The sequence below is a fragment of the Myxocyprinus asiaticus genome, chromosome 44, assembly GCF_019703515.2.
Source record: "Myxocyprinus asiaticus isolate MX2 ecotype Aquarium Trade chromosome 44, UBuf_Myxa_2, whole genome shotgun sequence".
In the NCBI taxonomy this organism is placed as follows: domain Eukaryota; kingdom Metazoa; phylum Chordata; class Actinopteri; order Cypriniformes; family Catostomidae; genus Myxocyprinus; species Myxocyprinus asiaticus.
This window is the reverse complement of record NC_059387.1, coordinates 33,712,405-33,737,695: the sequence shown is the minus strand read 5'-3', so window position 1 is coordinate 33,737,695 and position 25,291 is coordinate 33,712,405. Positions and strand designations below refer to the sequence as shown.

At 35.7% G+C, this 25,291-nt stretch overlaps 1 protein-coding gene across 4 annotated transcripts in view; it reads right to left on the bottom strand.

Annotated features, from left to right (window-relative positions):
- Window positions 1–25,291, bottom strand: part of LOC127434581 (ankyrin repeat and fibronectin type-III domain-containing protein 1) — a 124,181-nt gene that overhangs the window by 19,650 nt on the left and 79,240 nt on the right. For all 4 annotated transcript variants that reach the window (XM_051687405.1, XM_051687406.1, XM_051687408.1 and 1 more), the window contains 11 exons: window positions 23,259–23,466; window positions 20,110–20,317; window positions 19,145–19,342; window positions 18,952–19,065; window positions 17,592–17,689; window positions 13,922–14,012; window positions 7,629–7,736; window positions 4,621–4,717; window positions 4,371–4,500; window positions 628–747; window positions 63–281 (listed from right to left, as the gene is read on the bottom strand). In XM_051687405.1, the coding sequence (XP_051543365.1) occupies window positions 63–281; window positions 628–747; window positions 4,371–4,500; window positions 4,621–4,717; window positions 7,629–7,736; window positions 13,922–14,012; window positions 17,592–17,689; window positions 18,952–19,065; window positions 19,145–19,342; window positions 20,110–20,317; window positions 23,259–23,466 (1,591 nt within the window). The remainder of the gene's footprint in view (window positions 1–62; window positions 282–627; window positions 748–4,370; window positions 4,501–4,620; window positions 4,718–7,628; window positions 7,737–13,921; window positions 14,013–17,591; window positions 17,690–18,951; window positions 19,066–19,144; window positions 19,343–20,109; window positions 20,318–23,258; window positions 23,467–25,291) is intronic.

The following is a 25,291-nucleotide window of genomic DNA, read 5'->3' as shown; positions in this document are numbered from 1 at the left end:
GTAGAGTCAATATTGCATGTGACTTTCGCAAGTTTCACCGTTTGATAACTGAATGCACTCACGTGTAGTGTTGTGAGCAGGGTCTCCAGTGCGGTGGGTTCTTCTGATGAAGATGAGGAAGACCTGCGCTGCAGCTGGAATTTACTGACGGGAATCCAGCGAATGCCTTCCAGCGACGCACACGAGCTCATGTCTCTCATCAACACCAACACTGCATTACCGTGCTTATCTTTAATCGGCTCAAAATACACCTGACCCAGATCCACCATGCCGAGAAGTGCCTTCAAGCAAAATAAATTACTTGTTGATGCGGTTTTATGTTAAAATGTATATGGAAATTATGAGAAATAACTAGTGTTTATCCCGCAACTAGTGTTTTACTTAATAATAGTCTTGCGACGTGACAAATTAACTTTAAAAGTACCAGCCAAATGCTGTTTAAAAAACCTTTAGATGGAATATAGCATGTCACACTGCAGGACAAATATACTGTATAGGAATTTCATATCAAATACTCTTTACAATTTCCATTTAGTTTCAATATGATTTAATTGTGCCTATGTAGTGTTTTTATTTTAGTGTGGTATTTTTGTAAGGGTGTTTTTTTTGTTAATAGTATTTCATCACCTGTAATTGTGCAGCAGCCTGAAGCAGTTTGAGTCGCGTCAGAAGTGTGCAGGAACTGGAGGCGTGTGCAGGACTGATGCACTGCTGCATCCAGCTGAGCTCCTCCCAGAGATGCGACACCTGCCGACACAAGTTACCACATAATTAGAGCTGTCGTGTTAATTCAGTGCGATTAATTACATATAAAATAATGCAATTAATCACGTCCCTGCACCATAATAAGTTATATTCCTGGCATCAGAGCAATTCAAGCTTGAAGTACCACCTGTTTTCAGCAGGGGGCAGTAAGCAAAACTCCAGCTGCACTAACAAACCACACTCAGGTTTGTTTGACACCTGTGACAGCACAAGATGAGAACGCGTTCTTGCATTCAAGCACAGCTGGATGGAGTGCAAGTCCGAATGCATGGATCTTGAGATGCGTTTTTCTAAGTTTCAAACTATATCTAACTTGCGACAGCGTCCTAAAAACACAACAAAAGTGAGATGTTTCAAAAGCATCCGTCTGTGGCGCATGTGTACATTGATGCATCTTTAGAAAAGCTCTTGTAATAAATCTATCTTACACAGACTGATGAATTCAATTGCAAAATGGATTGCTGTGGACTGTCGGCCAATGAAAAGCTTATGCTCAATAATATGGAAATAAACAATATATTGACTTCTAAAGCCACTTTGTGCATTGTCTTATCAATGCTTGTCTGCCATGTATTTTAATCATCTGAATTATTATATTCATATATCATATTTATAATTAATTAAATATTCCTACATAAGATTATTTAATCAGTATATACTGAATTATTTTTATTTGAGGATCAATCTCAGCAAATATTTATATATGCAATTAATTCGATGTAATCGATTGACAGCCCTAGTTTTAATATAACGCACCATTAAATCCCCTCCAAAACTACTGCTATATACAGTATTTTGGAATACTCTATTCTAATTGGTCAATCGCAGCATTCAGCAGGCATACATTTACGAATAATGACCGCACATCTAGGCTTAAACTGATATTTTACGAGTCATTCGGGTATTGTGGGTAATCATTTGTTATTCTGTTATGTGCTAACAAAATCATTTAAACTCAAATCAATATTTCAGCCCTCTGTGTGACCAAAAAATGTCTGTTATTAGCCACTGGCAAGTAAATATTAACATTTCACCCGCCAGTGATAGAGTTGTGTAGTGTCGAAGCACCGAGGCCCTTTTACTGAATAAAAAGCAGTTGATTAAGAAGCTGGATTCAGCCTCGTCTTTCCCTGCATGCTGTCTCATGAGCGTGCAGGAAAAAGCACTTGTGTCTCATTCAGTTGAACTCTGAGCATCTCAGAGAACCGCACGCGGACATCACAAGAGCAGCTCTCTTGAGAGTGTGTGAAGATGAACCGCATCTCAAGCGCTCTGATGTGCAAGCCATCTACAGAGGCTTGCGCCATTCTCCCGCGAAAATATAAACAAGGTATAAACGTATTAATTTTGTGAACACAAAGCGCTCCGGTTTCACTTAACGGCCATGTAATGGCAAATGTCCATGGTCATTGTGGGTTTATTCACACAGTATTAATAACACGCAGTGAGACAGAGGAGATGCCCTGCTCCATTTCTGTGGAGATGATAAAATGCAAGAAACAGAATCTCAGAGTCTTCCTTCATGAGAAATAAGGGCTTGTGAGTTAAACAGAGAACCTTAAAATAATGTGTGAAAGTGAAGAATTTAAGGCAGAAATATTGTACTATTGCATAATATAATACAATATATAATAATATAATATGATATAATATAATATATAATAATATATATATATATATATATATATATATATATATATATATATAATATAATATAATATATAATAATATAATATAATATGATATAAATAATATAATACAATATGATGTAATAAATAATATAATATATAATAATATAATATAATATAAATAATATAATATGCTATAATAAATAATATAATATAAATAATATAATATAAATAATATGATATAATATAATATAATATAATATAATATAAATAATATAATATAATATATAATATAATATAATATGATATAATATATAATAATAATATAAATAATATAATATATACTATAATATAATATAATATGATATAATATATAATAATATAATATAATATAATATAATATAATATATAATAATATAATATAATATGATATAATATAATATAATATAAATAATATAATATATACTATAATATAATATAATATATAATAATATAATATAAATAATATAATATATACTATAATATAATATAATATGATATAATATATAATAATATAATATAAAATAATATAATATAAATAATATAATATAATATGATATAATATAATATAATATAAATAATATAATATAATATAATATGATATAATATATAATAATATAATATAATATATAATAATATATATAATATAATATAATATATAATATAATATAATATGATATAATATATAATAATATAATATATAATATAATATAATATGATATAATATATAATAATATAATATAATATAATATAATAGCTATACAGATTGGCTGGGTTACAAAAGAAGCAAAAGAAAACAAAACATTGAAAAAGTCCAATGGATCAAAAGTAAATCGGAAAAATAAGAGAGATTTTAGACATATTTAGATCATTAAAATATTACATTTTCAATTATTTTCATACGTTTTTGAAGCCTGAAAAGGAAATCATATATCCTTATTTTATTATATGACCCAAGCTATATTTGTATAAATGATTTTGTTGTGTGCATGAAGCACACATAGTGAGTTTGTATGGTAATTAATCATCATATTCATGAAACACCTAAAACAGACAATTAATCGTCATAATCGCAATTATTTGTTTAACAATTAATTGTCAGCCAAATTTCACAATCGTGACCCCTAATTTTCATTATTAGTTCCCTACCTTGTGAATTGTTTTGTTAAAAATGTGTACAAAATTTCAAACAAACAACAGCTTGTATCATTATTAAAAATGTGATTTCATGACATCATATAAATTGATAGAATGTGAAATTTGTACATTTTTAAAAAGCTAAAATGTGATTAAAATCAAAGCAAAATCAAAAAAAAAAAAAATTACAATATACTATATTGCGTGGATATATATGAAGAGGCCCCCTCTCTCAGTTTGCTTAATATATTTTTTTAGTTATATTATGTCGTCAAAAGTCTGGCGAGTAAAAACTAAAATTTACTAGCCAATGACGATTCTTTCTCCAACATGATCGTAGAGGGTTGTATTTCATGTCTATTTATTCATTTATTTAAGTATATAATTTTGTACAGTCATGTACATTTTGCAATAATTACGTACATTATTCTATTATTTTCTACATTTTCTGTTTATATATATATAAAACTGCATTTTGTTATATTTTGAATTGTAATGTTATGCTATTTATTGTCTTAAAATTAATACAACAACAAAAAACAATTTATCAATTTGTTTCCCCTGAAGTCCCTTTTAGTGATTTGGATGTTCTTTTATGTAGTGCAATAAATATGTAGTTTAACACTACAGTTTATTAATTTAATTTATATGTTTTTGTTTAATTATATACCGGTACCGATGAGAAATGCCGCGTTCTTTATGATTCCAACATGTGAATCAGTTCAAATGAATTATTAAGAAGAATCATTTGTTGGCAGGTCACAACACTACCAAAGAATCCACCATCACACTCGGTGTTACCTTTGTAAACCAGAGGAAATCCTGTGCATGACAGCTGAAAGAGTCGTCCACCTCCACGATAGGCAACTGGTCTTCTGGAGTGACCAGAATATTCTCATCTTTGTAGAAAACACAGGCCAGATACAGACCTCTGCAGAGAGAGAGAGAGAGAGAGAGAGAGAGAGAGAGAGAGAGAGAGAGAGAGAGATCGTCATAGACCATGCAAGATGTGGCCTTTTGAGGCCATTAAATATTGAAATTTTTCCCGTACCTTTTCAGAGTTTTGACAAATTTGCTGGTGGGCTGGAAGAGATGCCTGAGGCTTTTAGACACCGAGTGTTTCCTGTTTGACGGGGCTTTGCACTGTTCTAAACAGACAGACAGAGAGAGAGAACTAGTTAGAAACTAATGCACTGTGGAATAAAACAAAGATTTTAACACAGAGGAGTTCAGAACAGCTCCTATCCACAGCAGAGATCTTTAGATGAAATGGGTAAACATTGCTGAAAGGGATTCCTCAAGGTAGTGCTTTTCTAGGGCCCTATTACTTTAGATTCAGCAAGAAAGTTGCAGATTGGCCTTACTAAATGCATATAAAGTGCATATGAAGCATCAGCACAGAAATTAAAGGAGGAAGTGGCTGAAATGGAAATAAAAGCGAACATGGGCCATGAACTTAAAGTAAATACATGTAATCAATGTAGGCAATACAAAAATGTGGGTATTCATATAACCTGGTTCACATTTGATATCAGGTGGTAATATCATGGTACTCTGATGTAAACTATGGGAATAAATGACTGGGTGATTCTCACAAAAACCGAGAAATGTCCAGGTCCTATTTCACCCCAAAATGAAACAAAGAATGAAAACAAAACAAGCCTTTTTAAATAAAATTAAGCCCATTTTTAGTACCATTAAAATTTTTGGACATTGTAACATTTTCATGACAATGAATCACTTTTTCCTTGTAAATTCTCATTACTGTAATGTGAATAAAACTTATCCTCACTATCATCAGGATGTTTTCATTATCGGAAAAAAGGAATGATGTTTTTCACAGAATCGGGAGTTAAAATATTGCAAATAACCTTAATGGTTCTAAAGATAAGTTTCTGTAAGCAAAATATACAGTACTGTGCAAAAGTCTTAGGCACAAAAGATGTTTCACAAAAGCATTTGTCTTAAGATGGTTATTTATATCTTCAGCTTTAGTGTGTCAATAGGAAATATAAATGTTAGACTCCCAAACATTATTTTTGCAAATAGAAAAGATTAAAATAGAAGAACAGGGAGCCCTGCAACAGACGGCATGGTCCCCACAGAGCCCCCCACTGAACATCGTGTCAGTCTGAGATTACATAAAGAGACTGAAGCAATTGAGACAGACTAAATAGATAGAAGAACTGTGGTGAATTCTCCAAGAAGCTTGGAACATCCTATCTGCCAACAACCAAGAAAAACTGTGTCCAGGTGTATCTAGGAGAATTGGTGCTGTTTTAAAGGCAAAGGTGGTCACATCAAATATTGATTTAGCTTTTTTATGTTTACTGGACTTTGTATGACATTAAGTGATAAATGAAAATTATTTATGTCATTATTTTTAAAGATATCCTCACTATGCAACATTTTTCACAAGTGCATAAAACTTTTGCACAGTACTGTAATTTATTAATGTTTGTGTTGATTTTGGGTGAAATCTGACCTGGACATTTCTTTGTGAGATTAATTTGATGACCATATTCATGTCCTATGGTACTTACATGGTACTCCAACATAGTTCAACCAACACCATGGTATTACCAACCAAAACATGGTATTTCCATGGTAACATGTACAAAAACATGATATTACCATGGTAACATAAAAAACATGGTATTACAATGTTAACTTGTACAAAAAACATGATATTACTATGGTAATATGTATGTAAAAACATGGCATTACCATGGTAACACGTACAAAAACATGGTATTACCAGATAATGAACAAAAAACAAGATTTTACCCTGGTAACATGTAAAAACATGGCATTACCATGGTAACATGTATAAGTAATCCCATGGTAATATGTACAAAAACATGGTATTACCATGGTCAAATAAAAACAAAAAAATAAAAAAAATGGTATTAACACGGTAACGTAAAAAACCGTTATTACCTGGTAACATGTAAAAACATGGCATTACCATGGTAACTTATACAAAAAACTTGTTTTTACCAAGATAACTAGGTATTACCATGGTAACGTACAAAAACATGGTATTTCCATGGTAACTTGTACAAAAACATATTTTACCATGGTAACATACAAAAACATAGTATTAAAATGGTAACATGTAAAGAAACTTGGTATTACCATGGTAACGTACAAAAAAACAAAACATGGTGTTATCTTGGTAACGTAAAAAATGTTTTTTTTTTAATTATATTACCCTGATAACATGTAAAAAAAATAGGTTTTACCCTGGTAACGTACAAAAAAACAAAACAAAACATGGTTTTACCCTGGTAACTTGTACAAAAACATGGTATTACCCTGGTAACACGTAAAAAAAAAAAAACTTGCTATTACCCTGGTAACATGTAAAAAGAAACATGGTTTTACCATGGTAACATAAAACAAACTTGGTATTACCATGGTAACATGTAAAACATGGTTTTACCCTGGTAACGTACAAAAAAACAAAATAAAACATGGTTTTACCCTGGTAACGTACAAAAAAACTAAACAAAACATGGTATTACCCTGGTAACTTGTACAAAAACATGGTATTTTCATTGTAACTTACCCTGGTAACATGTACAAAATCGTGGTATTAGCATGGTAAGTTGTACGAAACAAATGGTATTACCATGCTATGTGTTGGTACATTTTTGTTAGTGTTGTGAGTAATTTCTGTCATGTGTAACTATGCTTGGCTTAAACCAACAATAGACCCACACACACAGTACACACACACACACACACACACACAACCACAAGTGAATAAATGAGAGTGGGGTTAACAGTCAAGGCTAATTTATCTCCCTTAACTGACAGTAAGTAAACCCTCAGTCCTGACGCCCTAAAAATAACAAACAAGACCCCCGGAGTCGACCCCACGAGACACACACACACACACACACACACATTCAGTCCATTCGGGGTCCCAACCTCTGGAATATTAACTCAGCAGTTGTTTAAAGGGGTTGAAATGTTTGAGGTGGTGTTTTCAGTGGCTCTCAGTGAATGTGGGGAGCTTTCATTCAGGTTCTGGGTGAGTAAGTAGGTTTTTACCGTGGCATGTGCAGTGACGATGTGCCCCTTTAAGTTGCACCAGGAGAAGCTCTAACGCCTCATTCACGCCCCTATGGCGAGATGACAGCCCGTCAACATCCCTCCAACCTAACGAGAGAGAGAAAGAGATATAAAACAAGTGCATTCATCGTGGATAAAAACAACAGATACACATGATAAAAAGTGTGACAGATTTTTCCGAAGTTCTGAAAGCACACTTAACGATTTTCAGGCTAACCTTACATCACAATAAAATATATACGTTTACCTTAAAACAATAAAAATTTACTTTTTCATAAAAAAATAAATAAATAAATAAATAAAATCAGAAGATGATGCTATGGTGTTGTGTGTGGTTGCTGCTATTCAGTTGCAAATGTATTCTAAGTGGTTGTTATGAATATATACCTATCTATCTATCTATCTATCTATCTATATATATACATATATACATACATATACATACATATATATATATATATACATACATATATATATATATATATATATATATATATATATATATATATATATATATATATATGTATATACACTGTATATATATTTGTATTTGTTTAATTGGAAGCATTTTAATTGTTACATTTTTTATTGTATCATTTATTATGTTGTATTGTTGTCTTTAAATACATGCTGTCATGTGAACAAATGACTGATTATTTAGTGACCACTGTGACTGATTCATTGAGTTCAGTGAAGGATTCGTCAGACTGATTAAAACCGATAACATGTGAGTTGGTGAGTTAATGGGTTCATAACAGTCATTTAGAATGATTCAGTCAAAGAACCTGTTCATAAGAGTCATTTGGAATTATTCAAAGAACCTGTTAATAAGAGTAATTTGGAATGATTTAGCCAAAGAACCGGAAAATAAGAGTCATTTGGAATGATTTAGCCAAAGAACCGGAAAATAAAGAGTCATTTGGAATGATTCAGTCAAAGAACGGGCTCAAAAGAGTCATTTGGTACAATTCACTTAAAGAAGCGGTTCATACGATTAATTTGGAATTATTCAAAGTTCGGAATGACATACTACTATAAAACTCTTACTATTTCTGCCACAGACATATATGACATTAGTAAGAGTAGTATGGGAAGTATGGCATTCCGAACTCCATAGAACCGGTTCATAAAAGTGATTTGGAATGATTCAGTCAAACAACCAGTTCATAGAAGTAAATTGGAATGATCCAGTCAAAGAATCGGCTTATACGAGTCATATGGAATGATTCAGTCAAAGAACTGGTACATAAAAGTCATTTGGAATGTTTCAGTACAAGAAGCGGTTCATTAGAGTGATTTGGAATGATTTAGTCAAAGAACCAATTCACACGAGCCATTTGGAATGATTCAGTCAAAGAACTGGTTCATAAAAGTGAATTGGAAAGATTCAGTCAAAGAACCGGCTTATACGAGTCATATGGAATGATTCAGTCAAAGAACCGGTTCATAAAAGTCATTTGGAATGATTCAGTCAAAGAACCGGTTCATAAAAGTAATTTGGAATGGTTCAGTACAAGAACCGGTTCATTAGTGTGATTTGGAATGATTTAGTCAAAGAACCAATTCATACGAGCCATTTGGAATGATTCAGTCAAAGAACCAGTTCATAAGAGTCATTTGTTTGTGAATGGAACTACAGAAAACTAGTCACGCGCTGCATGTTTGTTTTGGATTGCAGTCAGCTAGCGAACGCAACACAATCAAAAGACGTATTATCATGTTTTTTGGTAATACTTTCCCAGCAAACACAGAATGTTTCCCTAATGTTAGCATATGGTTCCCGATTGGTTATTTTTTTCCCCTAACGTTCCAAGAACGTTCTCTTTAGGTTTTATTTTTATAACCATAAACTAACCTTCCCAGAACGTACAGTGCATCTGGAAAGTATTCACAGCGCTTCACTTTTTCCACATTTTTGTTATGTTACAGCCTTATTCCAAAATGGATTAAATTCATTATTTTCCTCAAAATTCTACAAACAATACCCCATAATGACAACATGAAAGAAGTTTGTTTGAAATCTTTGCAAATTTAGTAAAAATAAAAACCGAAAAAAATCACATGTACTTAAGTATTCACAGCCTTTGCCGTGACACTCAAAATTGAGCTCAGGTGCATCCTGTTTCCACTGATCATCCTTGAGATGTTTCTACAACTTGATTGGAGTCCACCTGTGGTAAATTCAGTTGATTGGACATGATTTGGAAAGGCACACCCCTGTCTATATAAGGTCCCACAGTTAACAGTGCATGTCAGAGCACAAACCAAGCCATGAAGTCCAAGGAATTGTCTGTAGACCTCCGAGACAGGATTGTATCGAGGCACAGATCTGGGGAAGGGTACAGAAAAATTTCTGCAGCATTGAAGGTCCCAATGAGCACAGTGGCCTCCATCAGCCGTAAATGGAAGAAGTTTGGAACCACCAGGACTCTTCCTAGAGCTGGACGCCCGGCCAAACTGAGCGATCGGCGGAGAAGGGCCTTAGTCAGGGAGGTGACCAAGAACCCAATGGTCACTCTGACAGAGCTCCAGCATTTCTCTGTGGAGAGAGGAGAACCTTTCAGAAGAACAATTATCTCTGCAGTACTCCACCAATCAGGCCTGTATGGTAGAGTGGCCAGACGGAAGCCACTCCTCAGTAAAAGGCACATGACAGCCCGCCTGGAGTTTACCAAAAGACACCTGAAGGACTCTCAGACCATGAGAAACAAAGACTGAACTCTTTGGCCTGAATGGCAAGCATCATGTCTGGAGGAAACCAGGCACCGCTCATCACCTGGCCAATACCATCCCTACAGTGAAGCATGGTGGTGGCAGCATCATGCTGTGGGGATGTTTTTCAGCGGCAGGAACTGGGAGACTAGTCAGGATCGAGGGAAAGATGAATGCAGCAATGTACAGAGACATCCTTGATGAAAACCTGCTCCAGAGCGCTCTGGACCTCAGACTGGGGCGAAGGTTCATCTTCCAACAGGACAACAACCCTAAGCACACAGCCAAGATAACAAAGGAGTGGCTCCGGGACAACTCTGTGAATGTCCTTGAGTGGCCCAGCCAGAGCCCAGACTTGAACCCGATTGAACATCTCTGGAGAGATCTGAAAATGGCTGTGCACCGACGCTCCCCATCCAACCTGATGGAGCTTGTGAGGTCCTGCAAAGAAGAATGGGAGAAACTGCCCAAAAATAGGTGTGCCAAGCTTGTAGCATCATACTCAAAAAGACTTGAGGCTGTAATTGGTGCCAAAGGTGCTTCAACAAAGTATTGAGCAAAGGCTGTGAATACTTATGTACATGTGATTTTTTTCGTTTTTATTTATTTTTTAATAAATTTGCAAAGATTTCAAACAAACTTCTTTCACGTTGTCATTATGGGGTATTGTTTGTAGAATTTTGAGGAAAATAATGAATTTAATCCATTTTGGAATAAGGCTGTAACATAACAAAATGTGGAAAAAGTGAAGCGCTGTGAATACTTTCCGGATGCACTGTATACAATCTATAGAGCAATTATACAGAACATTCTCTAATGGTTATTTTTAGGTTGTATTTTTCCTTCACATTTTATATAATTGTTTATTATCATATACAGTATTTGATTATTTTTCAGAAATGTTGCAGAGTTGATTAACAACAATGACTGACAGCAGTATATCATTTAATTAAATGTAGAAAAAAGATAACAGAACATGCGATTTGAACATATCATAATAAAAAGATGAGAAAAGCATACAATAATGATTTACCTTCCCACCACAATATCTTATTTTAATATCTAATAGGCTATCTTCTTACCTGCCTGCGTCTGAAAGCTTCATTATGTGAATGTGCATTTGATCCGCACGTGCTCTATTCAGCCACAGAAATTCGCATTCTTGCGCAATGTAAAAATGAACGGTCATTCCGGGACCTGTCGCTGACTGACATTCTTTAATCACTTTCCTTAATAAATAATATCTTCTTAAAAGTGAGATTAACTATAAATGTTATTGATTTGATACAGATTTAACTCATATAATCGAAAAGAACATGATGTGCAAGTTTAACCGAGAAGTGTTTTGTTAATTGACTTTATATTTTATTTCTGATATTTAAAAAACTCTCGACTGTGTTGAAGTCATTGGTTATTTGAAACACTTTTCTTCAATATCTGCATATTAATGTCTGCGGTGCTCACGTATGTGTTTTCAGTGTGGTAGTGACATACAGCAAGGTTGCAGAAAGGATATATTCGTCTTCCTAAATGTGCTGTGGCTGATTTTAATTACATTTATTATACTAAATAATTCATCCATCGATGGCCTGTCTGTTTATTGAGGTTGCAGCATGGTTGCAGAACAGTTCTGGAAATTATGAGGTTAAGGGAACGTTAGGGGAACGTTCTATTTCCGTAAAGAACGCTTTCCTGGAAAAGCAAAAACGTACTTTAAATGTTCTGTTCTGGGAATGAAAATATAACATTTCCAGAACGTTCTGGGAACCACAAATTGTTAGTTGGGTTACAATAAGGTTCCATTCGTTAACATTAGTTATTGCATTAGGTATCATGGTTTCACTTTATTTTACAGTATGTGTACTTTCAGTATACTTACAGCGTACTTACCCAAGAAAGTACTGAGTAATATTAGGTAACTAACTAATGTACTTAATCTGGGATAAGGTTAGGGTTGGGGTTAGGTTTAGGGTTAGTACCTAGTAATGTACTGTACTGTAAAATAAAGTGCAACCGGTATCATGAACAAACAATGAACAATATATTTTTTATAGTATTTATTAATCTTCGTTAATGTTAGTTGATAAAAATACAACTGCTCATTGTTAAGTCATGTTAGCTCATAGTGCATTAATTAATGTTAACTTATACAACTTTTGATTTAAAAAATGTATATGTTGAAATTAACATTAACAAAGATTAATAAATGCTGTAAAAGTTTTGTTCATTGTTAGTTCATGTTAACTAATGTTGTTAACAAACGGAAACTTATTGAAAAGTGTTCCCATTTTTTTTTAATCATTATATGCAATTCAAACTGCAACCTCACAACTCGCATAAAATATTTATTTTCCCATAGCACTGAAGATTTAACAGTGATGCAGGAGACACTGACTATTACTTCCAGATTTTCCATGACTGTGGGAACCCCTGTGTGATATTCTGTTCCCTAATTCAATGCAAGTCTATGGGATCTTTTCGTCGTTTTATTGTCCAGCAGGCAAAAATCAGAAGTCTGATCTCTTGAAAAAGTGACATCACACCTCTCCTCGATAAGCTGCATGATTTGAGGTATCATTTATGACCATAGCACAAACAGTGCAGGACGAATTACATGCTAAAGTTTAATATTTATAGTTAACCCTCACTAAGCATGAGCAATAGTCATAGTGAAGCTTTGCCTTAGTAAACGCGACATACGTTTGATTGTGTAACGTGTGTGTGTTGCTTGAGTTGAGACAGCGTTACACACACACACACACACACACACACACACACTCCGCATGGTAAACAGGATGATGTTGTGATGGTGTGTTGGTTGCAGGCCGATTCCCGAGGAAGCAGGGAAAACATGGGCGCTCTATTCCCGGAACGCTGAACACAGACCCTCTCTTCAGCCTAGCTAACCTCAGTGTGTGTGTGTGTGTGTGTGTGTGTGTGTGTGTTATAAAAGAGTGTGTGAGAGAAAAACACAGAACACAAGTATGTTGTAAATAAGAGAAATGGTGTAAAATAATTTCTAAGTATCCCTAAAAATGCGCCGTGTATATGTAAGTGTGTATTGTGGAGGGAGACAACAAGTGTGTGTGTGTGTGTGTGTGTGTGTGTGTGTGTGTGTGTGTGTGTGTGTGTGTGTTGATGTATAAGAGTCGTTCTGTCTGCGAATTTACGGTCTCTCGCAGACATGCAAATATTTCCAGAGGGAGTCGAAATGAAAAACACAAACACACATTTAAATGAGCATGCTCAAAACACACACACACTCAGAGTCTAAAAGTGCCGTCAAATCCATGTGAGAAAAGGAGGGCTTGTCCTCACAAACATAGAAACAAGGACACAAATATTACACAACTAAACACAAACACACACACACACAATCACACTTCTAATTCAAACACACAAACACATTATACGTCATTCAACATCATAGGAAACAAAACTTCAGTTGACCTCAGCCGCAGTTTGTTGTTTAATTGCGGAATTTTTTTTTCTGTTTGTTTGTTTGTTTGTGTGGGTGTATGCGTGTTTGGGTGTGTTTGTGTATGTTCGTGAGGACTCACTCGAGGGTGTAGCACATGCAGGTTCAGATGTTTGAGGTGAACTCCAACCCTTCATGTTATATGCTGATATCTGGACATAATAACAGGTGCCCTGTAACACACACCCACATACACACACATATAGACATAAATTTTTGTGTTCCACGGAAGAACATTATACAGGTTTAGAACAATATGAGGGTGAGTAAATGATGACAGAATTTTTATTTTTGTGTGAAGTGGTTTAATCAGTAAGTGCTTATATATATATATATATACTGTCTTTATCTATCTATCTATCTATACTATCTGTCTATATCTGTCTGTCTATGTCTGTCTATCTATCTATCTGTCTGTCTGTCTCTATCTATCTATCTATCTATCTATATCTATCTATCTACCTACCTAATCTATATATCTCTGTCTCTATCTATCTATCTGTCTGTCTGTCTGTCTGTCTATTTATCTATCTATCTATCTGTCTGTCTATATCTATCTGTCTGTCTGTATCTATATCTATCTATCTATTCTATCTGTCTGTCTGTCTGTCTGTCTATCTGTCTCTATCTATCTATCTATCTATCTATCTATCTGTCTGTCTATCTATTTGTCTGTCTCTATCTGTCTCTGTCTGTCTGTCTATCTGTCTGTCTGTCTCTATCTATCTGTCTATCTGTCTGTCTGTCTATCTCTGTCTCTATCTATCTATCTGTCTGTCTATCTATCTATCTGTCTGTCTCTATCTGTCTCTATCTGTCTGTCTATCTCTATCTATCTGTCTCTATCTATCTATCTATCTATCTATCTGTCTGTGTGTCTGTCTGTCTATCTCTGTCTCTATCTATCTATCTGTCTGTCTCTATCTATCTATCTGTCTGTCTCTATCTATCTATCTGTCTGTGTCTGTCTGTCTATCTGTCTGTGTCTGTCTGTCTATCTCTGTCTCTATCTATCTATCTGTCTGTGTGTCTGTCTGTCTATCTCTGTCTCTATCTATCTATCTGTCTGTGTGTCTGTCTGTCTATCTCTGTCTCTATCTATCTATCTGTCTGTGTGTCTGTCTGTCTATCTCTGTCTCTATCTATCTATCTGTCTGTGTGTCTGTCTGTCTATCTCTGTCTCTATCTATCTATCTGTCTGTGTGTCTGTCTGTCTATCTCTGTCTCTATCTATCTATCTGTCTGTGTGTCTGTCTGTCTATCTCTGTCTCTATCTATCTATCTGTCTGTGTCTGTCTGTCTATCTCTGTCTCTATCTATCTATCTGTCTGTGTGTCTGTCTGTCTATCTCTGTCTCTATCTATCTATCTGTCTGTGTGTCTGTCTGTCTATCTCTGTCTCTATCTATCTATCTGTCTGTGTGTCTGTCTGTCTATCTCTGTCTCTATCTATCTCTCTGTCTGTGTCTGTCTGTCTATCTCTGTCTCTATCTATCTATCTGTCTGTCTATCTCTGTCTCTATCTATCTATCTGTCTGTGTGTCTGTCTGTCTATCTCTGTCTCTATCTATCTATCTGTCTGTGTGTCTGTCTGTCTATCTCTGTCTCTATCTATCTATCTGTCTGTGTGTCTGTCTGTCTATCTCTGTCTCTATCTATCTATCTGTCTGTGTCTGTCTGTCTATCTCTGTCTCTATCTATCTATCTGTCTGTGTGTCTGTCTGTCTGTCTATCTCTGTCTCTATCTATCTATCTGTCTGTGTGTCTGTCTGTCTATCTCTGTCTCTATCTATCTCTCTGTCTGTGTCTGTCTGTCTATCTCTGTCTCTATCTATCTATCTGTCTGTGTGTCTGTCTGTCTATCTCTGTCTCTATCTATCTATCTGTCTGTGTGTCTGTCTGTCTATCTCTGTCTCTATCTATCTATCTGTCTGTGTGTCTGTCTGTCTATCTCTGTCTCTATCTATCTATCTGTCTGTGTCTGTCTGTCTATCTCTGTCTCTATCTATCTATCTGTCTGTGTGTCTGTCTGTCTATCTCTGTCTCTATCTATCTATCTGTCTGTGTCTGTCTGTCTATCTCTGTCTCTATCTATCTATCTGTCTGTGTGTCTGTCTGTCTATCTCTGTCTCTATCTATCTATCTGTCTGTGTCTGTCTGTCTATCTCTGTCTCTATCTATCTATCTGTCTGTGTGTCTGTCTGTCTATCTCTGTCTCTATCTATCTATCTGTCTGTGTGTCTGTCTGTCTATCTCTGTCTCTATCTATCTATCTGTCTGTGTGTCTGTCTATCTCTGTCTCTATCTATCTGATATTAATTATATTAATCATGTAAAGTCAGTAAATTGTTCATCATTAATTATATTGATATGATTTTGTGTGTGTTAACTCACTATTTGTTTCCTCTTCTTTTTAAATATTTAAAATATTTTCTTTCTTTCTGATATATGTTCTGTAAATCTTTGAGTGTTTGAAGGGGGGGGGGGGTGCAATTGTCGAACCGACTGCATTAGTGCTGTAAAGTTAGTTTTAGTTTCACGAACTGCTTTTTTACTCGGCTTCAAAAATGTACATGAATTCACTTTTGCTTTTGAGATAACTTTCAAGACTTTGACATTGATTCACAAATATGACTAGTCTGATCTGTTTCCACACATGAATGCCGTTTGTAATGCCAAAATTGCCAAAGTAAGAACACTTTAAGTGCATCTTTTATTTCACTTAGAAACAAGTAGTGAGTAAACACTCAAAAACATCATATCAATTTTAGTATTTTGATCCATTAAGTTTTCTTTAATGCATTCAAGCAACATTGTCAAAATGGTACGAGATTATCCTACTCAAATGTATGTGACATCAAATAAACATAATTAGGTCAGAAGTAATACAAAAGTAATACAAAAGCAATCAGATTACATTTTTTAAAATGTAATCCAAGAGATTACATTACTGAACGGAATTTCAATCAGTTCCAGATTACAATTCAAAAGTAATTTACAATGAACATGTTATGTATCCTTACTACACAAAATAATCTTTTCACACTTTTTGTGTAATTTGGCAACATTTCAGCTTGATTGGAAATGACGCCCAATTAAAATATTCTGCTCACAAAGAGAGATTTACTTTGATTTTTCTTTGTTTTCTTCAAACATCACTTGTCTCATATTTCATGCTCTTCACTGACACTTTTGTCCACTTGGTTAACAAGTACACTAACTTTTGAAAAAATAACTTCATTAGGGGCAAAACTGTTTGGTGTGGTGGAAATGACGCCACAACTGCGAGACAGTCAATTTTTGAAAATTGGTAGAATTTATTTTCACACAATGAATATTGAAATGGATAGTTAATTTCACTCTTTGTTTAGATGATCATAGTTTTAAACGTGATAATTTGTATTTTTATAACAGATTTTCAGTTTAACCTTGAAAGTCTGGGTCTGGGACGAGGCAAAACAGTCAAATCTGTACATAAAAGACATCTGAAAAGTGCAAAAAGGCCTGGTAAAGAGTCTCTAAGTGAGGTTTTAATTTGATTTTCATACAACAAAAAGTATAATATATAAATAACAATAATAACAAAAGTTAAAATCAGTTCATAAAAAAAAAAAACCTAATATTAAGAAGTTAAATGTGTATAGAAATTCTATGTGTACACACTGGAGTGTATATATAGTTGTATTCTATATACTGTAGTAGCTTTGTTTTTGTTGTATGTTATACTCTACATACATAACTCTATATACTAACCGCTGTAAGTCCGGTAATGTCATACTGCAGTTGCGTCACATCTTCAATGATCGTCTCACCCAGTAACGGGCTGAATGAAGGAACGCTGCTCCAACCCACTGAGATACAAGCAAAAACAGTCATTTAGCAAGTGCTTTAATCCAAAACATACTACAGTACTTATCATAGGAACAATCCACTTGGAGAAGCCTAAGCGTTTATGTCTTGTTCAAGAGCACAATGGTGTTATTTCCTGGAATGCTCCTTGTGGGGTTCGAACCTATAACCTAGCAGTTACCAGCTCAGATGTACTAGCTCACAGATTAATAATCAATGTGTCAAAGAAGATTGAGTGCATCTGTTAATGCACTTTAAAGGTGAAGTATTTAATTTTTCTTTGAGTTTAATGTGCGAAAACAACTATGTGAGTCATCTGTAATTTGATTCCCCTGAAAAGTGTATCCACTGTGACTCTGTGCCACTTCCAAAACATTGCTCTGTTTATTTGAGCGGTCTGCCATGTCAACTTCTGTCTCAAACAATGGTGTGAGTTCAGGGCGGGACTACTATGGAAAACATGGGGCGAGGCAGAAGTGTTTCTATTTGGTTTTGCTAGTGATGCCAAAAATGAATCGCTTTACCTTTAACCCTTATGTTGTGTTCCGGGCATTTTGACCCAAATAACTTTTTGTTTTCTTACGATTACTTTTTACTTAATCCAATTGGATTAAAATATCTTGACTTTGTTCACATATGGAAATATTAAGTGTTCAGGAGCATCCCAGTTCTTTAGATGAGCACATATGTGCATGTGTGTTTGCACACACAAAGTCCTCGGACATGCACACACACACACACACACACACACACACACACACACACACACACACACACACACACACACACACACACACACACACAATGTATGTTGAGTGACCTTTTGTGCATCATCTTTCCATGTACACTCTTTGAGGAATATTTCAAGATCTACTTATCATATTTCAGTATGTTGTTTTTGGGCTCGTTTGAATCGGGATAGTCTGCTTAAGTTACTATATGTTATTAGTTTCCACAGGGAGTGCCCCCTACTGGCCCCGGTTTCAGCTCAGTTCAGTGAATCATTCTTTCAATAAAAATATCTTTTTTTATATTAAAAAAAATATGTTTTAAAAAAAGGAGTACACAACCATAATCATAATTACGCAAAATAAGTTGATTTAAAGATCTAATGCCATATCTTGTGATAAAATATGCAATATGAGAGATTTATAAACAATCTTAGTGGGCCGGTCATTTTTGACCGGGAACACAAAATGTGTTAGCACAAAACAAACACAACATAAGGGTTAAATCACCCACCAAAACACTGACTGTCACTCACCACGGTATTTGGTAATAACAGCAGAATTGTGACAAAGTGGCTCTTGGAAGTGGACTCTGAGACTGGTGTTACTGCTGACAGAGAGATGGACTGCGCTGGGCGGCTCGGGAGGACCTGAAATCAGCAAACACATTTAAAGCGATAGTTCGCCAAAAACTAACATTCTGTCATATGGTCACATTTGTGAACTCACTGGCATGTGTATATCCTGTCTGCATGCGCTTGTAGAGGCGGAGCTTCCATTCCCACACCTTCAGCTGTCTCTCTCTCTTTGACTCCTCCCTCTCCCCTGGCTCCTCCCCTGTCACCTGGGCGACCAGCTCAGCTATACGATGCTCCGCCTCTTGCACCAGTGAGGCCAGGTGAGCAGCTCTGCCTTCAAGACTTAAAACTAGGCACATTAAAGCACATACTGTAACACCATTTTCAATCAATATGGAAGGTTGAAATTTGATTCATCTTTCAAACATATTAAGCCAAATCATGTCACAATGATCGCATTTTTTAACTATAAATTCTCCACTTTAACTTTTCTTTTTGGCAAATCACATTCTTCATGCATATCGCCACCTACTGGGCAGTGAGGAGAATTTATAGTAAAAAAGGACATAAATACTGATCTGTTTCTCACCCACACCCATCATATCGCACTTGAAGACATTGATTAAAAAACTGGAGTCGTATGGATTACTTTCATGCTGCGTTTATGTGCTTTTTGGAGCTTCAAAGTTTTGGCCACCATTCACTTGCATTGTATGGACCTACAGAGCTAAAACATATTCTTCTAAAAATCTTCATTTGTGTTCTGCAGAAGAAAGAAAGTCTTACACATCTGGGATGGCATGACAGTGAGTAAATGATGAGTACAATCTCATTTGTGGGTGAATTATTCTTTTAATTTCATTTTTCTTATTTAAAGTTAGGATAATAAACTATATTAATTGCTAGAAGAATTGTTCATTATTATTATTATTATAACCAAAAATCGAATCATTTATTGAACACTGGAGACTTAATAATAACGTAATATTATAGCCTTTATTGCTGTATTGTAATGTACAGCATGTGGCACGCCTCTGTGCATTTAATGCATGCTTTATGAATCATAAAGGGGCCCGTGCTCAAATGTTTGATCAGAGTGAGTGTGTGTGTGCTCACAATGGGGGCTTTCTTTGGCACCGGCCCTTAGCAGCAGTTTAGCCATGGGGACGTTGTTGGTCATGATGGCGATATCGAGGGGCAGCAGTCCCTCACTGTTGGGAGTGTTTAAATCCAACTCCTCCAAGCTGAATGTGTTTAACAGAGACTCCACCACGTCCAGCTCCTGATGCTCCACAGCTTCAAACAGAGCCTCATTACTCTGAAACTGCGCGCGTGCGCACACACACACACACACACACACACACACACACACACACACACACACACACACACACACACACACATTAAGCACACAAATACATTTCAAATACATTTCACACATGTTGAAAAAAACATGCAAACACATCCAGGCATGCTAAACTAAAACTGTAAACACACACATAGTCTTAGAGTGATTTTTAAGTCACTGCAAAAGGTGCCGGTGGAAGAAGTTGGAGAGAATAAAATGTTTGGATTTGGTATGATTGTTTTGACCACTTATATTTTCGTTTCGTTTGAAGTGTAAATTTGAATTTAGAAATATTTTTGGTTTAATTTTTTCATGCCTCAATAAATGAATTTTTCAAAATCAAAATCGTCCGGTAGAAGTGAAGTGCGTGCCGATACAATCACTGTTAATATTAGCCATGATTTGTTTGTCAGTAGATGATGATAATTTAACAGAGCGTACATCCAAATTCTGATGAGAATCACATTTTTTATGCATATAAAAGGAGCGTGTCACATAGAAATATGCCTGACAATCAACAAGGATGCAGTTAAAGCACAAAAGAACTTAAGTCCATATTTCTATTCTTTTACTTCATATACAACCCATTTGCACTACCAAATTCTTATCAATGTGCTTTGTTTATATCGCTGGTGTTTGACAGGGAATGGACTATATAAAAGGACGCAGATGGTTCAATAACCGGAGAAGAACCTCAGAATTAAATTGCACTTGACCCAGTCCATTTACGCTTTGTGCGCGCAATTTCACCAAACCCACTTGCGCCTAGACTTAGTGCATACTTGCAAGAAAATACTGAAACTTCATGGCAATGCCCACTGACTTTGTACATATTACTTAAAGCATAGTGCTGCGCTTAGCACCAAGATGAGTCATCAATATTTTTCGTCCATTCTTAAGAAAAACACTTTCATGACCCAGGGGGTTGATTTTTATTAAAACAAACAGATTTTTTAAAAAAATTCCTTTTTGTTATATGAAGGTCTCTTTAAAACTGAATTGGAAACTTTTTACCAGGCCTTCATTATTTACTTTCTGGTACTTTTCAAATGTCTTTTATGTATAGATTTTACTGTTTTAGCCTTGTTCCAGACCCAGACATTCAATATTAACCCTATAACGCTGTGTGTATCAAATATGATGCAAAACGTTTGAAGGCTCCTGTTTCACTCTCTGTTAAAACTGATGAGCCAAATGACCTATGTATGTAAGTTTCACACGTTTATGGCACCATCTAGTGGTTATTTGTGGGAAAAAAAGTGGTTTCAATGTTTATATCGATCTATTTAAAATGACAGCGGACTTGCGTGAAAAGTGAGTCTTATGTTGGAATAAATGACAGCTTATTTTAATAAAGTAAAAGTGACAGTAATGATTATATTTTTACTAATATTTTAAAATTAATATTTGCTGAATATAAGCAACTTGTGCTTGGTTAAAATTTTGTATATTATTTTATTGAAAAAGCCGGCTGAAATCCATGTATCAAACATGATACAAAAGGCTTTTGAGGTATCTCTCAATCACCATTACATTCCATTCATGCCCACTATAAAAAAAAAATAAATAAATAAAATAAAATCAGAGCTTTTAAAATTCTGACAAACTTTTTATAAGATATAAAGTGCATTAATATTTCTGTGTATTTTTATATATGCAGCCTGCCATTATAAAGATCTCATTATTTTACATTACAAGCTATGATGATGTCACCTTACCACAAGTTCCTGAGACCCAGCAAAAAAGGTTTTACAATTTCCTCTTTTTAAATGTCACTATAGTGTTTGGTGCATAAAATGCATATGATAAAAAAAAAAAAAAGAATATTTTATGCATATAGTATTTGATGTGCTGTATTGAACTGTGATACATTTCAATCTATTTTTATAGACCAATAAGAGGAAGTTGTCTTGGTCAAATTCTCAAACATCTGGTATCTCTGAAAAGTCCAGGGAGTCCTCTGATAATAGCCCAAGATTTACCAATGCAGCATGTATGGGCTAAGAAAAACTTAAAGAACAAATGTCCTACACAAAAATGGATTGATGGGCCTCAGGAGGATAATGATAATTTTTAATGATTTCTTTTTATATTTTGTCTAATGGTACTAAAAGCAGTTTAATGTAAAAATAAAATTCAGACAATTCTGTCAGAATTTACAGGATTAAACTATGAAGATCCATTATAAACAACCGTTGTAACTTTGTTGTAAAGCCTGCTCTGAGCCTGCTCAAAATTATGTGTAAAGATGCAAAAGCCAGACTAAATTATGCCTGCTCTGACCCACCTCATCCCCTGGCAGTTCTGATGCTGCTTTAGTTCTGTGTAAATGAAATGCAGCACTCCCTCCTCTTTGTCACAGTAGTATTAAAGAAAATATTAAGAGTTGAGACGGTGCTGACTATCACCCCTGGAGTCATGAGTTTGAATCCAGGGTGTGCTGAGTGACTCCAGCCAGGTCTCCTAAGCAACCAAATTGGCCCGGTTGCTAGGGAGGGTAGAGTCACATGGGGTAACCTCCTCGTGGTCGCTATAATGTGGTTCTCGCTCTCGGTGGGGCGCGTGGTGTGTTGTGCATGGATGCCATGGAAAATAGCGTGAAGCCTCCACATGCGCTATGTCTCCACGGTAACGCGCTCAACAAGCCATGTGATGAGATGCGCAGACTGACGGTCTCAGACGCGGAGGCAACTGAGATTCGTCCGCCGCCACCCGGATTGAGGCGAATCACTACGCCACTACGAGGACTTAGAGTGCAATGGGAATTGGGCATCCCAAATTGGGGAGAAAAAAAAAATAAAAAATAATAATAATAATATGGAGAACAAATACAGTACATATGGGACATATGTGATGGTATCGGTTTGGTTTCTGTTATCGTAGTTTTAAATGTGTTTGAGGTGCAGACTGATCTCACCACTGAGGTTTTGTGCGACTGATCCTTGTCCAACTGGCCCATGAGCGCCGCATCATCCTGCAGCAGATTCGCTGTGCGGAACTTTCCAGACAGGTTTCTGTAGAGGCGTCGCGCCGCGCTCGGAGGAGATGAACATGATGCACTGGAATACTTGCGTGAGATCAGAGGATGAGGCTCTGGGATTTGTTGAGTCATTTTGGATTCGGCCCTGAAAGAGAAACAATGAGAAGAAAGGCATTAAAAATAGCAATTCGTTGTATTAAATATAATACAGAAGACACAGGACAAATGCAACAGCGATCTTTACTCATCTCACCCACACAAAAAACACAGATTCCATATTCCTCAAAATGCATCAAAAATATGGAAAGAACATCATTTAAGGGTTATGCCAAATTAGGTAAATAAATGCCTTAACTGTGTTAAATATATTAATCTCATTGGCTGCATCCGAAAAAGAAGGCAGCTGACTTGTTGCCTTTCTGCCTAATCAGTTAATGGCTTATCTGACAGCTGTTTTGAATGAATGGAACTATTAAGGAAACTGGTCTCTGAAACAGTTTGAGAAGCACCTTATTTTCATCCTGCCTCTGTATACAGCCTCCAAAGGCAGCATTTTCCTGTTTTTGGATGCAGCCTATGACTGCGGTCATGTCAACCTCACGAGATATTTACACAGCGTTAATTTGAAGTTTCACAGCAACGAGGAGCGCTTGTAAAGAATTATTTCAAATGGTCCGTTTTGATGAATAGTCATTTTTGATGACCAATTCAATATCTAAAATAAATATTTAACAAATTTGATAACATTCGGCTCTACATCTAACTGGGTGGTCTAGTGGTAACTAATTTGCCCTTTGCGCTGGAGGATCTGGGTTCTAATCCATCTATATGGAACTTCATATTTTAATAATCCGCACCTCATTGGATGTATATCTTGGGGACACATTTGTTAAGGCGATTGTTTGGAGGACATTTGCTGAGGCGAGCGGCAAATGCACCATAGCATCATAACTGAATGCACATACACGAGAACTTGGCGAGGGAGGGATCCCTTCTAGACGTGACCAGTGACTGCTGAATGCTTAAAGATACATGCATTAAACCAGAATATATGTTTGTAGAACAGTGCCGCCTACTGTACAGGGGTGGAATTGTTTTCCATTTTATTTGTTTCAGTCTGGGTGTGAATAGACCTTTCATCGGCAGTTTGTCTCTAAAATACGTCAAGAATTTGGTGTGAATAAGCCTTGACTGAATAAGTAAGCGATTTCCGTGAACTAGTTCAATTTACAGTACATGAACCGTCCAAACGAACCACCTCACTAAAATGAATTGTAGTTCCCAATGCTAAATATAAGTGAATTGTTTATTTGAACCAGTTCATTTATACAGCCGCTGCATTTACATTCATGGGGGGGGCCTCGGTAGCTCAGCGAGTAAAGACGCTAACTACCACCCCTGAAGTCACGAGCTTGAATCCAGGGTGTGCTGAGTGACTCCAGCCAGGTCTCCTAAGCAACCAAATTGGCCCAGTTGCTAGGGAGGGTAGAGTCACATGGAATACCTCCTAATTTAACCTTCTATTTTTTCTTTTTTTTTTTGTGGTAATAAACATTATGCCACAAATGCTGTCAACTGAGCTTAACTTGTACTGAACCCAGAATATTCCTTTTGAAGCGTTGCTACAAGTCTGTAATTCTTGCATGATTAAGCAAGATCATAAACAAATATTCAAGACTGAGGTGGGACCAATTGTAAAGTTTAAGAATCATTAAAAAAACAATACTAATGGAGCACTAATCTGAGTATTGGAGGGGACATGTCCAAGACTTTGTAAAGCATGGCACTAGAAATGTTAAGGACATAGGTTCAATTCCCAAGAACTGATAAAATGTACATCTTGAATGCACAGCACATTGCTTCGGATTAAAGCATCCATCAAATGCATAACCGTAAACGTGTCCCATTCAATGTCTCTGGTGCTTACGGCCCCGTGAATGCACTGAAACTTTATTCAGAGGAGCTGCATG